General features: G+C 40.3%; 1 protein-coding gene across 1 annotated transcript; it reads left to right on the plus strand.

The window, feature by feature from the left end:
- The first annotated feature begins 234 nt into the window (after window positions 1-234).
- Window positions 235-22,832, plus strand: anpeplb (alanyl (membrane) aminopeptidase-like b). Its single transcript, XM_074631626.1, has 20 exons — window positions 235-991; window positions 4,121-4,263; window positions 4,390-4,523; window positions 4,901-5,021; window positions 6,580-6,734; window positions 6,923-7,036; window positions 7,291-7,434; window positions 7,568-7,633; window positions 9,801-9,866; window positions 10,038-10,186; window positions 11,378-11,457; window positions 11,738-11,871; window positions 13,540-13,595; window positions 13,744-13,891; window positions 14,142-14,230; window positions 15,105-15,215; window positions 16,450-16,617; window positions 16,825-16,965; window positions 19,927-19,990; window positions 21,843-22,832. The coding sequence occupies exons 1-20, from the start codon at window positions 384-386 to the stop codon at window positions 21,987-21,989; spliced, it is 2,838 nt and encodes a 945-aa protein (XP_074487727.1). The 5' UTR covers window positions 235-383; the 3' UTR covers window positions 21,990-22,832.
- The last annotated feature ends 202 nt before the right edge of the window (window positions 22,833-23,034 follow it).

Consider the following 23,034-nt stretch of genomic DNA (forward strand, 5'->3'; position numbering starts at 1 on the left):
GTGTGTGATGGGTTGGAGAGTGCAGCGTGAGGATAAAGTGTTCCTTGAGGTTTACCTAACCCCTGCATTAGTGGCAGGACCACAGTAACCACCTCCAGATGTTTGAGAGCACAATCTGACTGATTATTTACAACAAGGCCAATGAACATCGCCCTCTTCACACTATAACGCTTTACTCTTTGCTCCTTCGGCAATGCCCAAGTTAATGCTTAATCTAAGAACAGACCCTTAATTGCTGAGGGCCAAGCCCGGTTTATGGGGAGGGAGGTTCCTTGGATGTGAACAGATCAGTCATTGCAAAGCAGAGGCACACAAGCTCATCAGACTCATCTCTACCAGTCAAGCAACAGGACCTCCAGGACTGACCATAGGAAGCAGCCAACATGCCCAAGAACTCCTCCACATCCAAGGCTTTCGCCGCCGCCTTTTTCGTCCTGACAGTCTCCGTGATCGCCGGCATTGTCACCATGATCATTTTGTATAAGACCGAGATCTCTTTAATGAACCCGACGCCCCGTCCAACGTTCCCGTCCACCACCACAAGCGCACCGCCCGTCATGCGGCTGCCGGGGAATCTCATACCTCAAAGCTACAAGATCTTCCTCCAACCTCACTTCTACAGCCGAATCATCGAGGTGGTTAACGTCACCAGTCCCAACCAGACGATGCTCTTCACTGGAAACTCTACCGTTAACTTTCACTGTGTCCAGAGGACTAACACCATCTACCTCAACAGCATGTACCTGACAATTTCCGATCAAGAGGTGAGGAACACAAACACGAATGAGAAGATCGATGTGTTCTCGGTGGAAAACCACGCAGACGACACTAACTTCCTCGAGATCCAGTTGAAGGATGCATTGGAGGCGGGAGGGAACTACAGTTTGTTTCTGGCGTTCAAGGGAGATATGTCCGATAGTCTTGAAGGGATATATGTAAGCACATATGTTGAAGGTGTCCCAGCTTTTGAAGGCGATACAGATGTGGAGAGGTAAGTTAAAAAAAAAAAAAAGATACATTTAAAGCTTCTAAGTTTCCGTGTGTGGAATTTGTGATTATAGCATCTTTCAAACTATTCTCAGGGTATACAATTTAGTTTTTTAGAAAAATAAAACAATCCTGCCAGGGTCTCCCCGAAGATGCCACAGGCACCATATTTGAAAATTCCCAAATTATACACTTTGTGACTTAAAATCACACATTGGATGAAAAAGCTCAAGCTGTTCTATAGATCCGCCGCCATCACGGCAGAGTCAAACTGCAACGGTTTCACAGAAACTGAAAGGACGTATGGTGGTATTGACTGCAGTCAAAAACATAGCATAAGCATTCTTGTCTGACCTCCACAAATGTTCTGTTTTGTAAATTATACTTATCCATCTTTAGTTTTTAAGCATAATTTGTTAGTCTATGACTATCAATCAACAAACCTCTGGATCCAATCCATCATTATTTTTGCCACAGTGTTGAGTGACTTACATAAAAGCATAATCATTTCCTCATTACTTATTATTATCTCCACCAGGAGATTATGCATTCGGTCATGTGTGTGTGCATCTCTGTGTGTTTGTCTGTCTGTCTACAGCTAATCTCGCATACCACTGGACTCATCAACCTAATATTTTTTGTGCTCAAGTATGGAGGACCACAAGAGTCACAGAATTAGTAATAAATCATTTATTTGATTAATACTAATTGAACAATAAAAATAGGCATGAATGAATTTGTTTGAAAATGTATACATTAATCTACGATTTAATGGACTAAATTACTAAATGGTTAATTATTTGACATTTTAATGGGCAATAAAAATACAGTGCCTTCAGAAAGTATTCAGACCCCTTCACTTTTTTCACATTTTGTTATGTTGCAGCCTTATGCTAAAATCCATAAAATTACTTTTTTTCCTCATCAATCTACACGCAATACACCACAATGACAAAGTGGAAACAGAATTTTAGAAATTTTTGCAAATTTATTAAAAAAGAAAAACTGAAATATTACATTGACATAAGTATTCAGACCCTTTACTCAGTATTGAGTTGAAGCAACTTTGGCAGCGATTACAGCATCGAGTCTTCTTGGGTATGATGCTACAAGTTTTGTAAACCTGGATTTGGGGAGTTTCTGCCATTCTTCTCTGCAGATCCTCTCAAGCTCCATCAGGTTGGATGGGGACCGTCGGTGGACAGACATTTTCAGGTCTCTCGAGAGATTTTTGATTGGGTTCAAGTCAGGGCTCTGGCTGGGCCACTCAAGGACATTCACAGAGTTGTCCCTGAGTCACTCCTTTGTTATCTTGGCTGTGTGCTTAGGGTCGTTGTCCTGTTGGAAGGTGAACCTTCGGCCCAGTCTGAGGTCCTGAGCGCTCTGGACCAGATTTTCATTAAGAATATCTCTGTACTTTGTGCCGTACAGTTTTCCCTCAACCCTGACCAGTCACCAAGTCCCTGCCGCTGAAAAACACCCCCAAAAGCATGATGTTGCCACCACCATGCTTCACCGTTGGGATGGTATTGGGCAGGTGATGAGCGATTCCTGGTTTCCTCCAGACATAACGCTTAGAATTGAGGCCAAACAGTTCAATCTTGGTTTCATCAGACCAGACAATCTTGTTTCTCACAGTCTGAGTGTCCTTTAGGTGCCTTTTTGCAGACTCCAAGCGGGCTTTCATGTCCGTCTGGCCACTCTGCCATTAAGCCCAGATCGGTGGAGTGTTGCAGTGATGGTTGTCCTACTGGAAGTTTCTCCCATCTCCACACAGGATCTCTGGAGCTCAGCCAGAGTGACCATCAGGTTCTTGGTCACCTCTCTTACCAAGGCCCTTCTCCCCCGACTGCTCAGTTTGGTCGGGCGGCCAGCTCTAGTGAGAGTCCTGGTTGTTCCAAACTTCTTCCATTTAAGAATTATGGAGGCCACCGTGCTCTTGGGGACCTTCAATGCTGCAGAATTTTTTTGTAGATTTCCCCAGATCTGTGCCTCGACACAATCCTGTCTCTGAGCTCTGTAGGCAGTTCCTTCGACCTCATGGTTTGGTTTTTGCTTTGATATGCATTGTCATCTGTGAGATCGTATATAGACAGGTGTGTGCCTTTCCAAATCATGTCCAATCAATTGAATTTACCACAGGTGGACTCCAGTCATGGTGGAGAAACATCTCAAAGATGATCGAGGGAAATGGGAGGCACCTGAGCTAAATTTCAAGTGTCATAGCAAAGGGTCTGAATACTTATGTCAATGTGATATTTCAGTTTTTCCTTTTTAATAAATTTGCAAAAATTTCAAAAATTCCGTTTCCACTTTGTCATTGTGGTGTATTGCGTGTAGATTGATGAGGAAAAAAAATAATTCTATAGATTTTAGCATAAGGCTGCAACATAACAAAATGTGAAAAAAGTGAAGGGGTCTGAATACTTTCTGAAGGCACTGTAATTATGAAAAATAATTTACAAATCAAATATTTATCCATCAATAGATAGTTCAAATTAAGAATGGATTTACAAAAATCACAATAAAGTACATAATTAAAAAAAAATACATTAATGAATTCATAAATAAATAATGGAATTTAAAAATCTATTTTAAAATGCAGTTTAAAAAGAAATAAAGGGCGCCCTGATAGCTCAGTTGGTAGAGTGGGCGCCCATATAACAAGGTTGAGTCCTAACCGCGGGTCGGTTGTTGTTTATACTCTGTTGTGTCCAAGGAAAACCTACAGGAAGGATATCCTCACTCGCTCATGTTGTCTTTTCCTTGCTGTTTTTATACTTATTTAAATTCATTGATCAAAGGATTGGTACAGGTCATTAAGATGTTGCTCAATGGTCTTGGGCTGGCTTTTGCCTGCGTTTGCTATTGTCTGTCCCAAATACGCAATCAACCATCTTGCTTCCTGTTTGTGTTACGGACTTTGTGGACACAAAATGGCCTTGTTTAAACCAGCATTTGAAAGACACAAAGGCATATTGGTCATTCAGTGAAGTCGATGCTTTGAAACGTATCAATTCAAAGTCATTTATCATAGGTTCTTTATGATATTCAAATTGCTTCCTCATTATTTTGATCCGGTGTTCCTGCAGTATTTACCTGAAAGGTTTACTGTCTTTATCTGTATTCGTAGATTCCTTGTTGCCACCACTTTGCAACCAACAGATGCCAGGAGAGTGTTTCCTTGTTTCGATGAGCCGGAAATGAAGGCAGTGTTTGAATTAATCATCACCCACAGGAGAGAGACAATAGCTCTAGCGAATGCGGAAAAGTCAGGTGAAATACGTACAATATACTGTTGCTCATGTCTCTTAAAAATGTCCCCTCAGGCAGTATAACAGTAATAACAGAATAAAAGATGTCCTTCCTTACACTGGTCTGCCTTGTTTCCCACTCTCTCAGGCTCCAATATCCTAGACGAAGACTGGATGTACACTAGTTTTCATCCAACACCGAAGATGTCAACGTACTTGTTTGCCTTCACGGTTTCAGAGTTAACATCAACTCCCACCCCACATGACCGTGTGGAAATTAAAGTACGTGTACTGTAGATTCAAGATGGATTTCATGTAATTGCTTTTGGTATGTTATTGACCATGGCTGGAGTCACTGTAATGTTTGCAAGTAAACTTTTAATTTTCTTCTACAAACATTTAGAAATTTGATCAAAAGTTAATACTGCCAATGGTTTTGGTATTTCAATGCCATATCAAAATACCATTCAGCAACATGAACCAAAACTTTATCCAATAACTAAATCATTATCATGTTTAATGACTTGTTCTTTTTTTTTTTAGGTATTTAACTTTCCATATGTCATTCCCACTGTTTTTTGATTAAGCTTAAATTAAGAAAATGTATGGGAGGATATCGCCTGTGCTCTATCTTATCTCTGTGTTTTGCCCATACACAGACGTATGCTCGTCCTGACGCCACTGCAGCAGGCCACGCTCAGTATGCAGCCAACGTCACCGGAAAGATTCTCAAGTTCTTCGAAGGCCATTTTGGAATTGATTACGAACAGCAAAAGCTATGTAAGCCTTTCTCTAGATCTGATTGGATGGATGTGTGGGTAGATGTAAAGTATGGCCTAGCAAGAACATGTGTACACTGTGTCACATTTCTATATCTGATATGATATATGCTACTAATTTTGACAGTGTACAAGTTAGCAATTTAGCGTAACATTTTATGTAAATAGTAAATAATAATGACAATATTCTAAGATCAATCAGGAGCTACTACAGTGATTTTCCTAAAAATAATAGTTTTTTCCTTATCTGTGATATATACCCATATTCGTATAATTTTTTCAACCTTTTAGCTGAAACCTCTACCATGCTCTATTATGTCTCATAAGTTGTTGCAGCAATTTTTGGGTTGATACCATTTGTTACACAGATTTGGTGCTAAATTTAGCCCTTTTTTACAACTCGAGAATTGATCAAAAATGACCAGCAATCCCTCCAAAACACCACATTAAGACACCAAGACCTTGAGGAACACCATAGAAAAAGCCGTGCTTTGATTTGGGATTAAAAAGTTTTGACATTTGGAGATTTCTGTAAGAATTGCTTTTATCGGTGATTGGATGGCGAACACTTCTGTTCTGGAAACTGCACAGAAATCCCATTATTGTCAATCTAGCTAGTAAAGCCATCCATCCTCTGAATGCTCTAGGTCTCTAGTTTGTGTCTGTAAAGGCTCATTGGATCCACAAGGGTCTCAGCTTTACAGTGATACCCAATTTATATAATTCCAAGACTGTTCAAGACATCCCAACTTGCCACATACCCTTGGCGTCACTTTATTTCTGGTATCAAAACCACTATAGTTAGGATTAGGAAAAAAATTCATGGTTGGGTTTACACTATGTTTGTGCAGTGAAAATGACACTGAACGTTGTGAACACGGGGCACGAACGAACAGCTGATTGGTAACGTGATGCACGGGATATGAACAGCGATCTCCTGGATGAAAGCCTTGCGTTTATTGGACCCATCCACCTCATCTCCCACCCGTCCGCCCGCCCAGTGTGTCTCTTTCGCACTTTAAACTACGTCACCACACTCCCAGCGCACTTTCTCGGAGCGTTTACTGTTGCTGCAGATGGGTTTGCATTATAGTTGATGTAATGTGTAATGTGCGTTCGGTACCACCGCTCACGGCACCCTTTAGCGGCGGTACCGAACGCCGACAGCCTTGACAAAGCCTCGATATTTAATGCCCAGAGAATGAGAAGGGGCCGGCCGAGGACACCAGTGTCCAAGGGGAGTTTAAGAGGTTAAAAACAACAACAACAGTAGAATACTCGTAGTAACACGTGAACTAACTTTTTTTTAACTTGTTTTTTATTTTATTTTATTTTACTTTTTTATTACTTTTTAACTTAACTAACTTATTTTCTTCAGTTAGTAGCTAGTTGTCTTAATTATATCAGCTTCTGCCGATAAGATTAGTTCCACCTCCAGAGCAGCTCTGCTTCTCTAAGGAAAACCTCCTGGATACTTTTAGATAGTTTAACAAACTACTGGCTAAGCAAATGCATGTATAGCATTTGATCATTTGTCCTTATCTATGTGATTTCTCCAGATCAAATTGCACTGCCAGACTTATATCCTTCAGCAATGGAAAACTGGGGATTGGTCACATACCGGGAGGGAAGCCTGCTCTATGAGGAAGGAGTGTCCTCACCGTTGGAAAAGGGAATGATCGCCACTCTCATTGCGCATGAACTGGCACACCAGGTTAGAGGGGGAAAAAAAACTCTAATAAAAACAGCAAAATATGAGATACATTTGACTATGGATCAAAGGCTTCAACTGTTCTCACTAACTATAAGTCATTTTGGATAAGAGCATTAATGACAATACTAATTAATTCTACAACTTCCTGCAACACTTTATGAGTCCAGATCTTCTCTTTTTGTTGACAGTGGTTTGGAAATCTGGTGACAATGAAGTGGTGGAACGAAATTTGGCTGAACGAAGGCTTTGCCACCTACGTGGGACGCCTTGCAGTGGACCGTGTTGAGCCTACATTTCAATTAGTAAGTTCAGTCCAAGCATTCACTGCGGTAGTAGAATGAGGTTCCTGCTTTGAAGAATTACAAACACTGTTTTTATTTCATTCATTTTCACCGATGGGACCAACTTCTTATAGACTGTTTGGTAGAGGGGTTTTTCTTTTCTTTTCTGTTGCAAAGCTTTTACACATGGGTGATGCAAAAAAGCAAGATAAACATCTTCATATCTTCATGTAGTCATGCAACATGTGGTCCTCGTCTCTATTTGTTTTCCTCAGAAAGACTACATGATAATGAACAACCTCCATTCAGCATTTGAGCTGGATGCCCTGGAATCGTCCCACCCTCTCAGTCCTCCGCAGGAAGATGTCCAGAGGCCTTATGAGATCATAGAGATGTTTGATCTTATAACCTACTCTAAGGTAGATAGTCAAAGGAAACTAGCAATGAATATATATATATGTGTGTGTGTGTGTGTGTTTCTGTTTTATTTGAAGGTCACTCATCAGTATGCTATGAATATGAACATCTATGTATTTGGTGTTCACTCTGTAGGGGGCAGCTGTGCTGGCGATGCTGGCAGACATCTTGGGAGAAAGGGTTTTCAACAAAGGAGTCAAAGTAAGCAATTACTTCAACCAGTGTCCTCACAAACCTGACTATTTTTATTTTTTTTCTGAGAAGATGCATCTTTTTGATGATTTCGTGGTTCACCATATGATGACATGACTTAAAACATGGGTGGGAAAGCAAACTACCACACCAAAGTTTTCTAATTTACCTTAAAGTCCCATTGAAACAGAGGTTAGAGCATCTTTAGAGTATGTACTGTGACATAGTCCCCAGTGAAACAGAATATTTGATTCGTCAAATCCTTTGCATTTGATTGGGCCGCTAAAAAGTAGGCAGGCTTAGAATGTAGCAAGTTATGGAGCTACAGAGGAATGAGGCTCCACACACACCTCCCTTGCTAGAAGTTGTAGCAGTTGTTGGATGTTATGTTATTATTGGCTGAAATTGGTCGGTACTAGCTTACATAAGCACATATCATATTTTGTTTTACGGGAAGATGATTGGATTTTGATAGAAAAATACAAGGAAATTGATTTTGTTTGTCATTTGTTTTGTATATACTGTATACTGTGATCTAAATGGGTTAAAAAGGCATTCTTAATTTCTTTCATCTCAACTTTAATTGAGGGTATGAAAAATGAGAAAAAACACCTGCTTCAAAATCACAGCTTCTTCAGAACAAATGGTATTATTATGGGTCTTTGGTGAGCCAAAGAAAGTGTATTGATTTTTTCTGAGTGCATAGATAAAGCCACAGTACTTTGGGTTCTTTTTTCCCCTGGAAAGAACAAGTTGTATAAGAGAACACAACAGCGATGTCTAGCGACCGTAGTAATTATGACAGGAGCAGAGGCGGAAGTCAAGCGTCTTTGTGTTTCGTAGTTGATGATGTTTTTCCCGAAATTTAACTAAGTTTTTTTTTTGCCTAAACCTAGAAAAGTTGTAGTTTTATTGCCTTAACCTAAAGAAGTTGTAGTTGTATTGCCTAAACCTAAAGAAGTTGTAGTTTTATTGCCTAAACCTAAAGGAGTTGTAGTTGTATTGCTTAAACCCAAAGAAGTTGTAGTTGTATTGCCTAAACCTAAAGAAGTTGTAGTTTTATTGCCTAAACCTAAAGGAGTTGTAGTTTTATTGCCTAAACCTAACTGTTTTTTTTTGGCATAAAGCTAAAGAAGCCTTTTTGTTTGTGTTCAAAATGTGACGTTTCATTCAGTTTTACAACGTGTTAAACGTGTTGCTTTTAGTTTCACTTTCACTTTTGCAACGTAATAGGTGTAGTAGGCCCTTAATGACCCACATCTATGGTGCTTATTGCGACTGATAAAGCCTATTTAATGGCCTGATAACAGTCGAATCGGGTGATGCCACATAGCGCAGTACAGAGGAAATAGAAAGAAGCTCTAAGAACTATTGTGACTGACTGGCATGTTCCTGGCTTGTTAGTGTTTCTGCCATTAGCATGCTATCTACAGTAGTTTACCAACAAGCCTCGTGAGTAGTCCCTGCGTCATTAAGCCTCTAGCACAGCCTGTTTCAACGAATGAATTTGGCCTGTGTGTGTGGTTTTGGTTTGGTTGCGAGTGCTGACCAGGCTGGACTGGACTGAATTTGTGTATTAATTCCACATGCATTAACTTTGCAAAGTCAATGGAAAGATGCATCCTGTCCAGCTGGTAATCCAACACAAGCTCTCTCTCAGTTTGGAGTGGTCATGTAGTCAGTTGCATAAGTTCATTTGAATAAACAAGAATTCCCATCATAGCCTATATCCAAAAATCTGTTGACAATGACACCATCACTGTTGCAGTCCAACATCTGGGATTTGTTTTTTGTTTTTGTTGCAATGTGAGAAGACAGAGAAACAGGTGCATCCACAGTTTAGTCCACTTGTAGTTTCCAGCGCTTCAAGCAGAAGGGAGCAGGCACGTGCAGGACTGAAACATGCTCCCCTGCAGACCTACAACACCTGGTCCATCATTGCTGTTCAAGGGCATTTGGCCAGAAAGTGACAGAAAACCTGTTTTTTCAGCCAAACATTTATTTCAACATTACATCCTCTTGAGATCTGCTGCTGGCAGCCGTGTTTGGGTATTTTCATCCAGCTCTCAACATCAATTCTGAATGCAAACTTTCCTCCTGAAAATAATTATTTTGAACGCAGGATGTAACTATTAACTATAACCTCTCTACGGATCTCTCTGTTTTTGTGTTTTAGATGTACCTCTCTGACTTTAGCTATAAAAACACAGACGAGAAGGAGCTTTGGGAATATATACAAAAGGTAAAGTGTGAGATTCAATCAAGTGTTTTTACAAGCTAAATGTATATTGCTGACTGTCAGCACGTCTTGATTGTTTTAATAATTGTGACAATGCTAATGTCCTTGAATAATCATCATCAGTTTATGGCATTTATGTCATAAAATATGAACTGATTTGTGCCATGTCTGCAGGCGGAACATGAGGATGGTGGTCACATGGAGGTTGCCAAAGTAATGAACACCTGGACCAAGCAAATTGGCTATCCTCTCATCACCATCAACACTACCAATGGAGAAGTCTACCAGAAGCATTTCCTGTTAAATGACTCTTCCGAATCTAGGTATGTGCTAAATGGACATTTCTTCAGTGTACACGGTCAGGTTTGTGTCTCAGATGCTATAGAATTACACTCATTTACACTTATTTTCCAGATAACATATAGATGACCAGTGTCTTTACTTTATCTGAAAATGTGTTGTAATTTTTTTTTTTTTATTTTATTGAAAAGAGCAAACTATTGAGTGAGAATCGGTACGCAATTAGAACAAATAGATTTACATCTTCAGCATGAATGGAAACAATAACAGAATTCAAACAACTGTAATAATGTAATGTAATGTTTTCCCATTATTGATTATACAGATGAACACTAGTTTGTGGTCAACATGAGACACCAGTGTGAAGGTTATTGTCAAAGTTCACCTTCCATTTGCAGACAGTTTAAATGGTGCTCATTGGCATGCGCACTTGAATTTTTTGACCAATGCAAACCCTAGGTGGAAAATGTGAGCAAATGCAGTATAGCAGGAACCTTGTGGTCCAAAACTGGTTCCAAAATAAAGACTCCCTCCTTCAGTATTCATTTGAATTGTACATCTCGAGTGTGATTGCCTTGCATTTGGTCTAGGATTAGAGAAGATCCTTTACTTTCTCTATCTTTCCACAGGCCAATGTTGGATCATAAATCTGTCTTCCAGTGACTTCATTGTTTCACAATGTCTAACTCCCCTCTGAGAATAGTTGTCACCAAGTAATTAAAGAGTCAGGTTCGTGTGTCTTTTGGCAAAATACAGTTATTGCATCAATGGCACCTTATTAACCGAGTATTTCTCCGCCAGGCCTGCATGAAATCACTGCAACTGATTACAGTAGATTATACCTTTGGCCATGTGGAGTGTTTTGCAACAATGTGTTGTAACTATGTGCTCCAAAACACTGCTGATGAGTTGCACAATAATTTAACCTGACACAGTTTAAAGTTGCTTTGCTGGCCAAAGCCAGACCTAGCAGCTCTGGACTCTGCCATGATGGTATTGCAGATATCTGCTCATTAAACAGGAGATTAGATTTCATGCTGCGTTTACAGAGAAAGTGTCAACTTTTCCCCAAAATGATTCCTTTTAGATTGTTATTTTGACTCTTCATTGCTCACCGTATAGAAGTTGAATGATCATTTCCTGGATCACGAGCATCCTGGCATAACAAGTACTTATTATGCCTTGTTTTTTGTCTATTTTCTGTGTCTGTTTAGTCTTTGGTGGCACGTCCCGATCAGAGTCATGTCAAACACATCAGAATCTTCTCTTGTCTGGTTGGAATCAAGCGGCACAGGTAACAGAATGTACAACACAGAGCACCTTGTTTTGTCTAAAACCCCCTTTTAACAGCTTTATTTTCATATTGGACAAACAACCATCAGTTTAGCTCTTCTCTCAGAGGACTAGATAGAACAATTAATGAAAAAACTCCATCTAAAGGCATCTCAAGTCACTGGAAAGAGAACAGATGACCCATATACACAAGATTTTTAACCTTTTCTCCATACTATTTTTTTTCATTTTGTATTTTTTACTATGCCATTGATTATTTATGACATTTGCTTTTTGAACAGCAACGAAAGACGAATTCATTTCTAAGAGTGGAGAGTGGATCCTGGCAAACGTCAACTGTTCTGGATACTACAGAGTCAATTACAACCCAGAGAACTGGGAACGCCTCCTGACTCAACTGGAGACAAACCCACATGTGAGCACTGAGTCAAATAACGAGTTAGCAAATCACAGAACTGAGCACAAACCAACCGTCATTTGACTGAATAAGGAATGACATTTTAGAGGCAGCTTTTTACTAGAAAGTAAAATGGCAACAGGTTTCCCCCTGAAGGCTTAGCCCTGAAGCTCTTGGCAGATTAAAGGAAGTCTTGGTTCATTTAGCCAAATCTGGACTGTCAAATAGAAAATCATTTGTTGTTAAAGCACTCAACTGGTTGTTAATTTAGTCTTGCACTACAGGAATTATATTGAATCCCAAATGTGAACCTCAGTTTCTTGAACTTGGCTCTTTCCAAGTGCTGATTAAAATGAACAGTCCCATGTTCTGTCATAGACACCTATTACACGATAGGTGTCATCAACATCTGTTTAACAAAAAATATTGTAGAATACGTCCAGGGATGGCAATGTTATTGAACTGGTTGATCCACCACTTTGGTCCGGACTGTTGCCAACTGTTGGATGGACTGCCGGGAAATTTTGTACAGACATTCATAGTTCCCAGAGGATACAATTTAATGACTTTGTAGATCCCCTGATTTTCCATGTACCGCAACCAGCAGGTCAAAAGTCATTATTTTAGGTCATTTGTGAGTTGTTATAGTATCCTTACTAGAGTCATTACAATTCATCCTGTAGGGAACATGAATGTCTGAACCAAATTTCACAAAAAAAAAGTCCACGTTTGAGTCGGAACAAGTCATTAGGATGCATCGTCTGGAGACCATGAATGACTCCTCTGGTTGCAAAAAGAAGTCTGATTGTATAGAAGTCTATGAGAAATTGAGCCTACTTCTCACTCGATTTATTACCTCAGTAAACATTGTAAACATGATTTTATGGTCTCAATTGCTAGTTTCAAGTCTTCTTCAATACAGCATGATGTTCATTTAGTCCGGTCTGGCTGTTTTCATTTTAGATCATTAACCCTTTCACAGTGGGTTTTCAATTCATCAACGTTAATGCTCCCCGGGCACTTTACAGCAGCCCAATGCTCCTAACTGCTTAAGATGAGTTAAATGGAGAGGTCAAATTCCATGTATGTGACAATTAAAATAAAGTTTAGGTTTAATTGTAACATTTTGGTCGACTAAAAATTATTCAACATTCAGTTGTACTCCCCCCCTTGTGTCACTTCTGGTTCCAAAAAAACAAGATGGCGACAGCCAAAAACCAAGATGGCGATGGCCGAAATGCCGAACACGGCTTCAAAACCATAGTCCACAAACCAATGGGTGACGTCACGGTGTCTACATCCACTTCTTATATACAGTCACTATGAATCATGCCCAGGGGAACATGAATGTCTACAAAATTTCATGGCAATCCAAATCGACTGATAGTCATTGCCATCACTTGAGCCATTGTGGTAGCACAACTAAAATGTCACTTGACCACAGGCTTGACAGCTTCAGACAGACCTTTTAGAAACTGCTAATACAGTGACATCTTCAACTCAAAGACATGACGAGTTACTCATATTGTTAAGGTTTATATCTGACTTAAAACGTAAAAATTCAATGTAATAATCACTAGATAATTCTTTGGTTCTGTGATTTTGCTGTTGGTAGAATGACTGAGTACAGTTGTCTTCACATTTGGGATCCTGAAATGTCAACCTCATGATGCTCTTGTTTTTTAGCGAATCCCACCGTTGAACAGAGGGCAGCTTGTTGATGATGCATTTAATCTGGCAAGGTAATGACTTGGATTCAATTGACTCCTATAAATCAATTTTCTGTGGATTAAGTGTGTTGTGAATTTTAAAAACATGACTGAAATCAGGACATGCTGGTGGCTCATTTGCCTCTCTGATCTTACCAAATCGAATCTGTTCCTTCCTCAGGGCCAAAGTTGTCGAAGTCACTCTGGCTCTGAATTCAACACGCTTCCTTCGGAAGGAGTTAGACTATGTTCCCTGGGACTGTACAGTCAAGAACCTTGGGTACATTGTCCTCATGTTTGACCGCTCCGAGGTGTATGGACCCATGCAGGCATGTGGCATTAAAACATCTTTTTTAACTTGTGATATTCAAAATGTATAAAAAATGTATCTTGCTTTCTTACATCATTAAGTGAATTGACCTGTATTGGATGAAGAAGCTGGATTTAACAGACTAAATGTGTTTGACTGCGGTTGTTGATGTTCATCCTTCATCCAAACAATAACCAGATGTGCAATAAATGTGTTATATTGCTGCGTGTGTTCCTGTAACTCTGCCATAAAGCTGTCTCTTCCTGCAGGCATACCTCCGCAAACAGGTTAAGGGCCTGTACAACTTCTTAAGAAACTACACAGACAATTCACAAGTCCCAGAGGATCACTCCCTACAGTAAGGAAAGATGCCAGATTTACACACACGTTTGCGGTTTACAGTTCTACAAGAGAGTGCCAATGCAGAACAGATGTGTGAATTTGCATTGTTAGCTTACACATCATAAATTATACACATGCTAATGATGACTTGTGCCAGTGGTTGCGGTCGATGCAGTGGTATAGACCAGCAACTCACTGCGAGGTAAAATTACAGTTTTTTGTCGATGGAGTCTGGTGGCTTTTGAAGAGAGCGATATTACGGCTTCAGTTCTCCGTCGGAAAGGGCTGTCTGACGGCGAGGTAAAGTGGTGAAAATATTCTAAATATAGCGTACACTTAAACTGATATTGATTTTTTTAGGTGGCTAAAATACATTTTTCTGCTGCTCCCGTCCACAGCCGCTTAACCTTGCCGACAGACTGCCCTTTCCGACGGGGAACTGAAACCGTAATATCGCTCTCTTCAAAACCACCAGACTCCATTGACAAAAGCAGTAGTTTTTACCTCGCAGAACACGGGGAGCATACATACAACTCCACTTAAAAAAAATCCGAACTAACCCTTTCTGTTATTTCCAAATTTAGCACTGCTAACATCGACTCAGGTAGTGCTTGCGTTCACCGACGGCTGAGTGGGCGTTTCCATTTGAAAAACCCAGAAAAGAACGCTAATGGAGCATGGATGTATTATAATGAGATGGAGTCAACCTCGATTGCTTCTCCCCAAATGATGCTGCATTCATTCTTAATATTGAGACAGTAGTTTGACAAAATCATAACTTCAACTTCAATGGCATCTCTCAGTCTTATTCAAAACACATTACATTACATTTACCATCATTTAATACCTGTACGCTTATTATATAAAATGAATTTGTGCTTCATTCCAAGGTACAACCAGATCAACGCCATAGAGGTGGCATGTTCCAATGGACTCCCAGAATGCGTAGCGATGGCTACAAACCAGTTTGCCAGATGGATGAACGGCAACGGCACTAACCAGTACGCACACTACTGAATGAGTATTTGCAACTTGAACATTAAATTACCTTTCTACTTCATACCTTCTGAAATTATCCTAAACTTGCACGACTCTATTTGTTTCCCAAAAAATGGCCTCACTGTAATAGCTTTCATTGTATTCTGTAGCTTTACTCTCCTGCAATGATTTTATAAAGGTAGGTGTCATTTAATCCCTTTTTGTGTTAATTGTTGGTGGCTATTGTTGTTACCACTCTGCATTGTGGTTTTTATGTGTAAAGCTGCACCTGGCAGGATGTTTACGCTAACATGCACTATAATTCTAAATCACAAACTGGGGTGACCTCGGAGAACATGATCTCATTCCTACTAATTGAGAAAGTGAAGTTGAGAAACTTCCATAACTTTTCTCCAGGTGCAACTTTAAGAGCCAAGTCGCCACATACTGTACGTTTCCGCAAACCACGGATACATTCAATGTGGAAGTTTTTTTGCATTCGGGCAGAGCAAGTGACCCAGTACAGCGAGCGACGTGCAGAGCAAATGACGTAGTATATCGAGCGACCATTACTGAAACCGTTACGATATTATAATGAATATAACAAGCGAGAAAGTCCACAAAGGGCAGGTGGGATGCAGATTTGCATCGGTGTCCTGCATCACTCTGTCGGGGTTTACTTCGCAACAGTGACTGGCTTGCTGCCGTTATCATCTCCGACCGGGATCGAGCACAAGCGCGAGTGCAAGCAACAGGACGCTGACTTTCGTTGACCTAACGGCCAGAGGTGTCGCTGTTAACGAGCAATTTCTGATTCTTACGTAGAATCCCTTTAACCAAGTAGTTTTGTTGCCTAAACCTAACTAATCGTTATCCACGTGTTAATGTGCGTTTCTGCAAGTGTGATACGAGGCTGATATGAAACGTATTTATAAAAAAATGTTGGGGTTCAGAAACATCGACATTCAAGGTATCTGTGGTTTCAAAATTTTTTCTGGCGACTGGGTTGAATTTAGAGAGAAACTGACTCTTAATAAAATGTTTATACTGTAATGTGGTCATTGCATACACACATACATACACATATGTACATGCATGGAAGTGTGTTAATACATTTGCACATGCCCAAGAAGACAAAATGACACGTGTCCTGATGTAGGAACCTTGTGTGTGTGTGTGTGTGTGTGTGTGTGTGTGTGTGTGTGTGTGTGTGTGTGTGTGTGTGTGTGTGTGTGTGTGTGTGTGTGTGTTATTCAGCATCCACACCAACCTGCGGTCTACAATCTACTGCCAAGCTCTGGCTGCTGGTGGAGAAAAAGAGTGGGACTTTGCCTGGAACAAGTTTCAGAGCTCCAGCGACACCTCAGAGAAAGACCAGCTCCGTAGTGCTCTGGCTTGCACCAAGAAGACCTGGCTGCTCAACAGGTGAAAAGCCATCATTCAGATCTGGGACAGACCCATGATTAAACATCAAGTCCTGATGTGTCACATATAGAATTATTTTAGTGTTATTCTCACTATGTAGGCTACATAATAACCTCTTACATTATGGACAAACCTGTGACAAGGTGAATCCCAGACTTGCAATTTATATTAAGTGAAGAGCTTGACCGTGCCTTCCTTATCTTGCAGATACCTGGGGTATACTTTGAACCCCGACAAGATACGTCTGATGGATGTCGCGTCCATTATTTACTCCGTAGCTTATAATGCAGCGGGGCACGCGCTGGCCTGGAACTTTATCAGAGCACACTGGGACTACGTCAGTCTGGGGTAGGTTGCTATTTGGACTCTGTCCACTACCTCTTCTATTGGTTCATTTTCATGAACAAGTATTTGGGATTGTGCAGTTGGGTTTCACCAATATAAACTTGAAAAGGAAGACATGATGTTAACATTTAAATTTAGCCATTTCTTTTTTTCTGACAGATTTACAGGAAAATTACAAGTAATTCATGGTTTACCCCAAAACATATGCTTGTCAGGGTGGAGAAGCCAACCTAACACAGCAGTTAGATCGTGAGAATTCTGAGCTAAAAAGTTATTTTTATGGTGTAAAGCTCTTTAGAGCTTAAGATCTTTTTTGGGGAGGGGACAGAACTCCTTGACTAGCTAAAAGTCACACACATCTGTCATTATGTTTTTTTTTTTTTTTATTCCTATGCAGAATCTTTAGGCAACAAGACACGATTGTGAATCTTTTTTCCATTTGCAGCCTGAGTAGTATTGACCAATCACGTTTGAGCAGGCTTTGGTTGAATGCAGGTAAACTGTCCATGTGGAGAGCAAAAGAGGCGAAATGCACTGCAATCTCGGAAACCACCGGGTATCGTAGCCGATGGGTTCCGAGATTGAACTTTTGTTGATGTGAAAAATATTGATTAGTGCAACTTCAGACGGACATTTTGGTAAATATGCTTGTTTGCAATTGAAGCCAGAGTGATGAGAATAATAAATCTTAAAGCTGCACCATCAATATTTTTTATATTAACAATAGATCACATGACAATGTTGTGTGAAAGGTGTCACTCTTAGGCCGTGGTCACACCTGGTATTAACATGCGTCCTCAGTGATCGGATCACAAGTGGACAGCTTTAAGTACGTCTGTTCACACCTGGCATTAGAATGCGTCCCCAGTGGCCACTTGTGATCCGATCTCACTTCCCCGCTCTATATGCAAATAAACATGTAGTAAACACACGGCTAATACAGCAGCCGTTGTGACGTAACAATGAGTCTTACATGAATGTCAGTAGTAATATCCTACATATTATATATATCCTAATATCCAGAACGCATTGGCGTACACACTGCTAAAAGAATGTGGTCATATGTGGCCCAGAGCACCTCTGAATGTGGTCTGAAAGATCCGATCTCAGTGCGTCCTCAATGCATCTTGAGTGCGTTTACACCTGTACTTAAAGCTGTCCACTTGTGATCCGATCACTGAGGACGCATGTTAATACCAGGTCTGAACAGGACCTTAGTGACGAACCCACCCAGTTCCCCTCAGCTCTACAGAGCCTTATAGCCTCTGCTCCTTATTTTGGTTTTCTGCTCCGCAAATTATCCGTTTGGTTCAGTCTCTGTCATCAACCCCATCTCCAGCTGCAGCATGCAGCAGAAAAGGTCTAAAATACCCCCCCCCCCCCGCTGTAGAATACCTGGCTATAGCACCAAACAGCAACAGAGAAAGTTGGCAACTAGCTGATAAACAAACTCAACACACGACATCTAGCAAGGTGAACACATTTTCTAAAGAGTTGGTGAACACCTAAATGGAGGTAAGAAGAGAGTGGATATTGAACTTGCATTCATCAGGTGGCCAGAATCAGGACTCACTGACTGTGTAAATAAGCAATTATTTGCAACTTGATATGGTGATAATGTATCATGTTTTGTGTGAAAATCAATAATGAATCTTTAAATCTCTGTGCCTCTATTCCAGAGATGAATCCAGGACACTTGTAGCCTAGTTTAGCTAGACTTGGCTCAGGGTTGCTCTATGCTTGTGGCATTTAGAGCTTAGCAACATTGATTACAAAGCTATAAATTGCACGCAACGATCATTGCAAATATACTGACAAACGTGGGTTCATAGAGCAGTGATATGCACAAATATCTCCATAATAACCTCCGCCACCTCCCGGTTCTGTTTCTGTTGTAGAGTCAAAGACCAGTATCAGCAAACTGATCTGTCAGTCTAACCATGAACACAGTATTGGCTTGCTAACATGTTTCTTGGTCCACGGCTCAGTCTCATGATCTGCTCTGAGACCACGAGCTGCCCGTTAAAAAGACCAGACTGTTGTTGTTAGTGTTTTCTTCGTGGACGTGCTGCTGCTCGCCGCCTCATCACAGATGAGATCTGAGAGCCTGGTCTTGCCCGCGGGCTCTTGTTTACAGAGGTCTCTTGACGCCGAGGTGACGTGCGGTCGAGTCACTCGAATAAACAAGATCTGCCATAAAAGATCAAACTATAATAAACAGTGGCTTACACGGTGTCATCAAGTACAAAGGTCTTGTTATTTAATCAGTGCCTGTCATTAGCTCGCCTTCATAAAATCCCCGCTGTTTGTGCCGTTACCAGGAATCTCAAATGATCGGTATCAAAGTTTAAATATAGATAACAGACAGGGTTTTATTTCATGAGCACACAGTGACACCTGAGATTGATCTCAGCAGGGATGAAAAACTCTCTTTTAAAGGGGACATGTCATGCTCATTTTCAGATTCATACTTGTATTTTGGGCTTCTACTAGAACATGTTGAAGCTTTAATGTTCAAAAAACACATTATTTTTCTCATACTGTCTGTCTGCGTATACCTATATTCACCCTCTGTCTGAAACGCTCCGCTTTAGAGTCTGTCTCTTTAAAGTGGCAGTATATAGTGGGAATATTTTTGGCATCATTGGGTAAAAATTCCATAATAACCTCTCAGCATATTGTAATTCAAGTGTTCTGAGAGAAAACTAGAAGTGACAGCGCAGACCTCCGCCAAGGCAGGTTTCATGTACGTCACTGCCCCCCCCCAGGTAATACGAATGGAGTCTTATACAACCGCCCTGCAATAAATTCTACCTTCATGATTCATGACAAACTGTTTTAGAGACGTGTGTTGATTCAACTTTGTGGTCATTTTAGAGGCTGGGTTTTGTGGTGTTGTTGAACTGCATTACACTACACTGAAAACTGTTTCTAATATTTACCCCGCCCGTCTCTGTTGGCCAGGTCGGGAGCCATGCTGATCGGGGAAGTGAGCAGCAGGTTCTCCACCCAATTTGAACTGGACGAGGTAATTCGTTGATTTTTTAATCATGTGAAAATGATAATACCGGCGAGCAATGATGTCCCGTGGAAACGCCTCTTTCCAGTCACGCACCAATAATTGATTTATAACCAATGAGGGAGTGGATACACCCTGATATCTTATCAGAAGCCTCTCTGTCATCGTGACGTAAATGGGTGTTAGCTTTACCTCTGAGCCAAAACCCCAAAAATGTATCTCGCTGTTCTATTTCTAATCTATAGTTTAAAGGACAAGGCTGGTTATCTTCTATATTTTTCTTACTGACAACAAATCTCATGAAAAGATGAAAATCATCACTGAATGTTTCTACTTTTTAAGTATTGTGTGTATCAAAGCCTGATATATCTTCTTTCCTTTGTGTCACAGAGCTCCATTGTTGTCCAAAAACTATTAAAACACATCAGTGAGCCTCACTGTGTCACTGGCTGACATCTTTCTTCATTACCACAAACACACACACTGTAGTTTATTTTGACTCAATCCCACAGATTTTAATATTAACGTTACTCAAACTGGACTAAATTATGTTTTTTTTGGCGGACTATATTCAGCAGTGGCTTAATACAAATTTGGTGCTCTGGTGAGTATTTGAGGCAGCAGGATGGTGTTTATAGGGTTGAGTCAAAATAAACTACAGTGTGTGTTTGTTCATGGTAATGAAGTCGCCCAGTGCAACAGTGTGGTTCATTGATGTGTTTTTAATAGTTTTTGGATAACAAGGATTAAGATATATGAGAGTAATCAGGCTTTGGATACACAGGCAATACTACAGTAGGATCAGTTCATTTGGTTTTGGTTGTACTTCGCTTTGCTGAAAATATAATCTGGCCGGATCTACTTTGCTTTGTGACAGTGCCATGGTAGATAGACTTCAAATTGGATTTAAAACCTGTAAATGGTCTGATTGCAATATATTTTGAAAAGCAAAAAATAGGCGGCTGTGGCTCAGAGGGTAGAGCAGGTCGTCCACCAATCGGAAGGTCAGTGGTTTCGATCCCCGGCTCCTCTGGTCAAATGTCGATGTGTCCTTGAGCAAGATACTAAACCTCAAGTTGCTCCTGAAGGCTGTGCCATCGGTATGTGAATGAGTATTTAGATTAGATCCTGATGGGCAGGTTGGTACCTTGCATGGCAGCCTCGGCCATCAGTGTATGAATGTGTGTGTGAATGCTCACATGTAGTGTAAAGAGCTTTAAGTGGTCGGAAGACTAGAAATACGCTGTATAAATGCAAGTCCATTTACCAAATACCGAGGCTTTGTCACGGCCGTCGGCGTGTGATACTGCCGCACGAGGCACCCTTGAACGCACCAGGCTTTCAAATAACCGTTGTGATCTGTTTTTAAAATCAGGCTCCTTGGCGGAGGTCTGCGCTCTCCAAGTGCAGTTCTAGTTTTTACCTTACATTTGTTATATAACTTGCATACTTAACTAACGCTGAATGCAAGCTACGTAGCAAACGTACATTTCCTTAACTCTAACCAAGTAGTTTTGGTGCCTAAACACCAGGTTCAGGGCCCTGTACAGGCGCACCGATCGCTCGTGTTGCTGGACATTCGTAGGAGAATGCATGAAAACTGAGAAATCTCTTTTTCGTCAGGTATCATACGAACCGCTGTATGAGGATACGTTGCATAATTATGACTTACTATGAAATTTTCTCATAATTACAAGAAAACCATCTCATAATTACGAGGCCAGGCCTCAAATTTTCTTTCTCAGGTGAATGCAATGAGCTTCCAACATCTGACATCACTGTATGATCTGTTTGTGTGTGTGTGTGTGTGTGTGTGTGTGTGTGTGTGTGTGTGTGTGTGTGTGTGTGTGTGTGTACACAGCTGGAACGTTTTTCGAAGACGTACTATCTGGGTCCCTCTACCAGGGCGGTGCAGCAGGCCATAGAGCAAACCAAAGTCAACCTCCAGTGGGTCAGCGAGCACAAAGATATTATACTAGAGTGGTTTGAAAATGAAGCAGCTTCGTAGAGTGGAAGAGCACCATCTCGGATTGGATTGCTAGCAGTTTGAATACAGTCCTCCACTAAATCCACGTCAAACACAAGAACCGATCAGGACTGATTCACAATTTCTCACCAAACAATTTACCAGACCGAACTGTGACTGTGCAGCAACATTAGACTAGTATATATAGTATGTATAGTATAGTACTGACAATTCAAGAGAGAAATGTGGCACCAAAGTGAAAACACAGCATTGTTTGTGTATATACATTATTTATACATTATATTCAAAGCTAACAGTGAGAGTACCGAGACTTTTACTCCACCGTCATTTTTGCACATGATGCTGAAATAACATCAGTCAATTTCAAAGTGTAGTTGTATGTTTGAAAATGTTTTATGCATGATGAAAATTAGATAGCTAGATAGATAGTAACTTTATTGATCCCGTGAGAAATTCAAGTTTCCAGCATCACAGTTCACAATGATAAGATTTACCAAACATTGTACATCTCAAAATAATTTTTTTTGTTCTTGTTGTCCCATTATCAAAATTATTTTACAATCAAAACTTTGTGTTGGAGTGAAACTTCCATTGGTTATATTAATCTCCTGGCATATTTTGAGGACAAACAGTGATTCAACACTAGTGAACTGGAAAATGAACCAGCGTTTTGATGCTGCCAGTTTACACACTAGCTTCTCAACAATTTGCACAAGTCAGAGCCAAAGGACAGATCTTCCTCTATTTGTTATAGGGAACATGTTTATATGTGTATGAAATATGTTGTAATCAAGGAACCAAATTATTCTTATATGTGGCTGAAATTGTTATTTTTTAATAATAAAACATTGTTAAATCATTTAATCCAGTACATGTCATTATTGTTTTACCTGGTGATAAAAAAAAGAAAATAATACAGTTCATATATACTGACTTTATGATCTATAATAACAAGATGAGTATGATAATGATAATATGTGATACATATCATGTCATTACTGGAATACCTTGAGGTTTGGATGCAACGATAAACACATTTTCTTTTTCTTGTGTAAACACAACTGTC

Source organism: Sebastes fasciatus, chromosome 4 (assembly GCF_043250625.1).
Source record: "Sebastes fasciatus isolate fSebFas1 chromosome 4, fSebFas1.pri, whole genome shotgun sequence".
Taxonomy (NCBI): Eukaryota; Metazoa; Chordata; class Actinopteri; order Perciformes; family Sebastidae; genus Sebastes; species Sebastes fasciatus.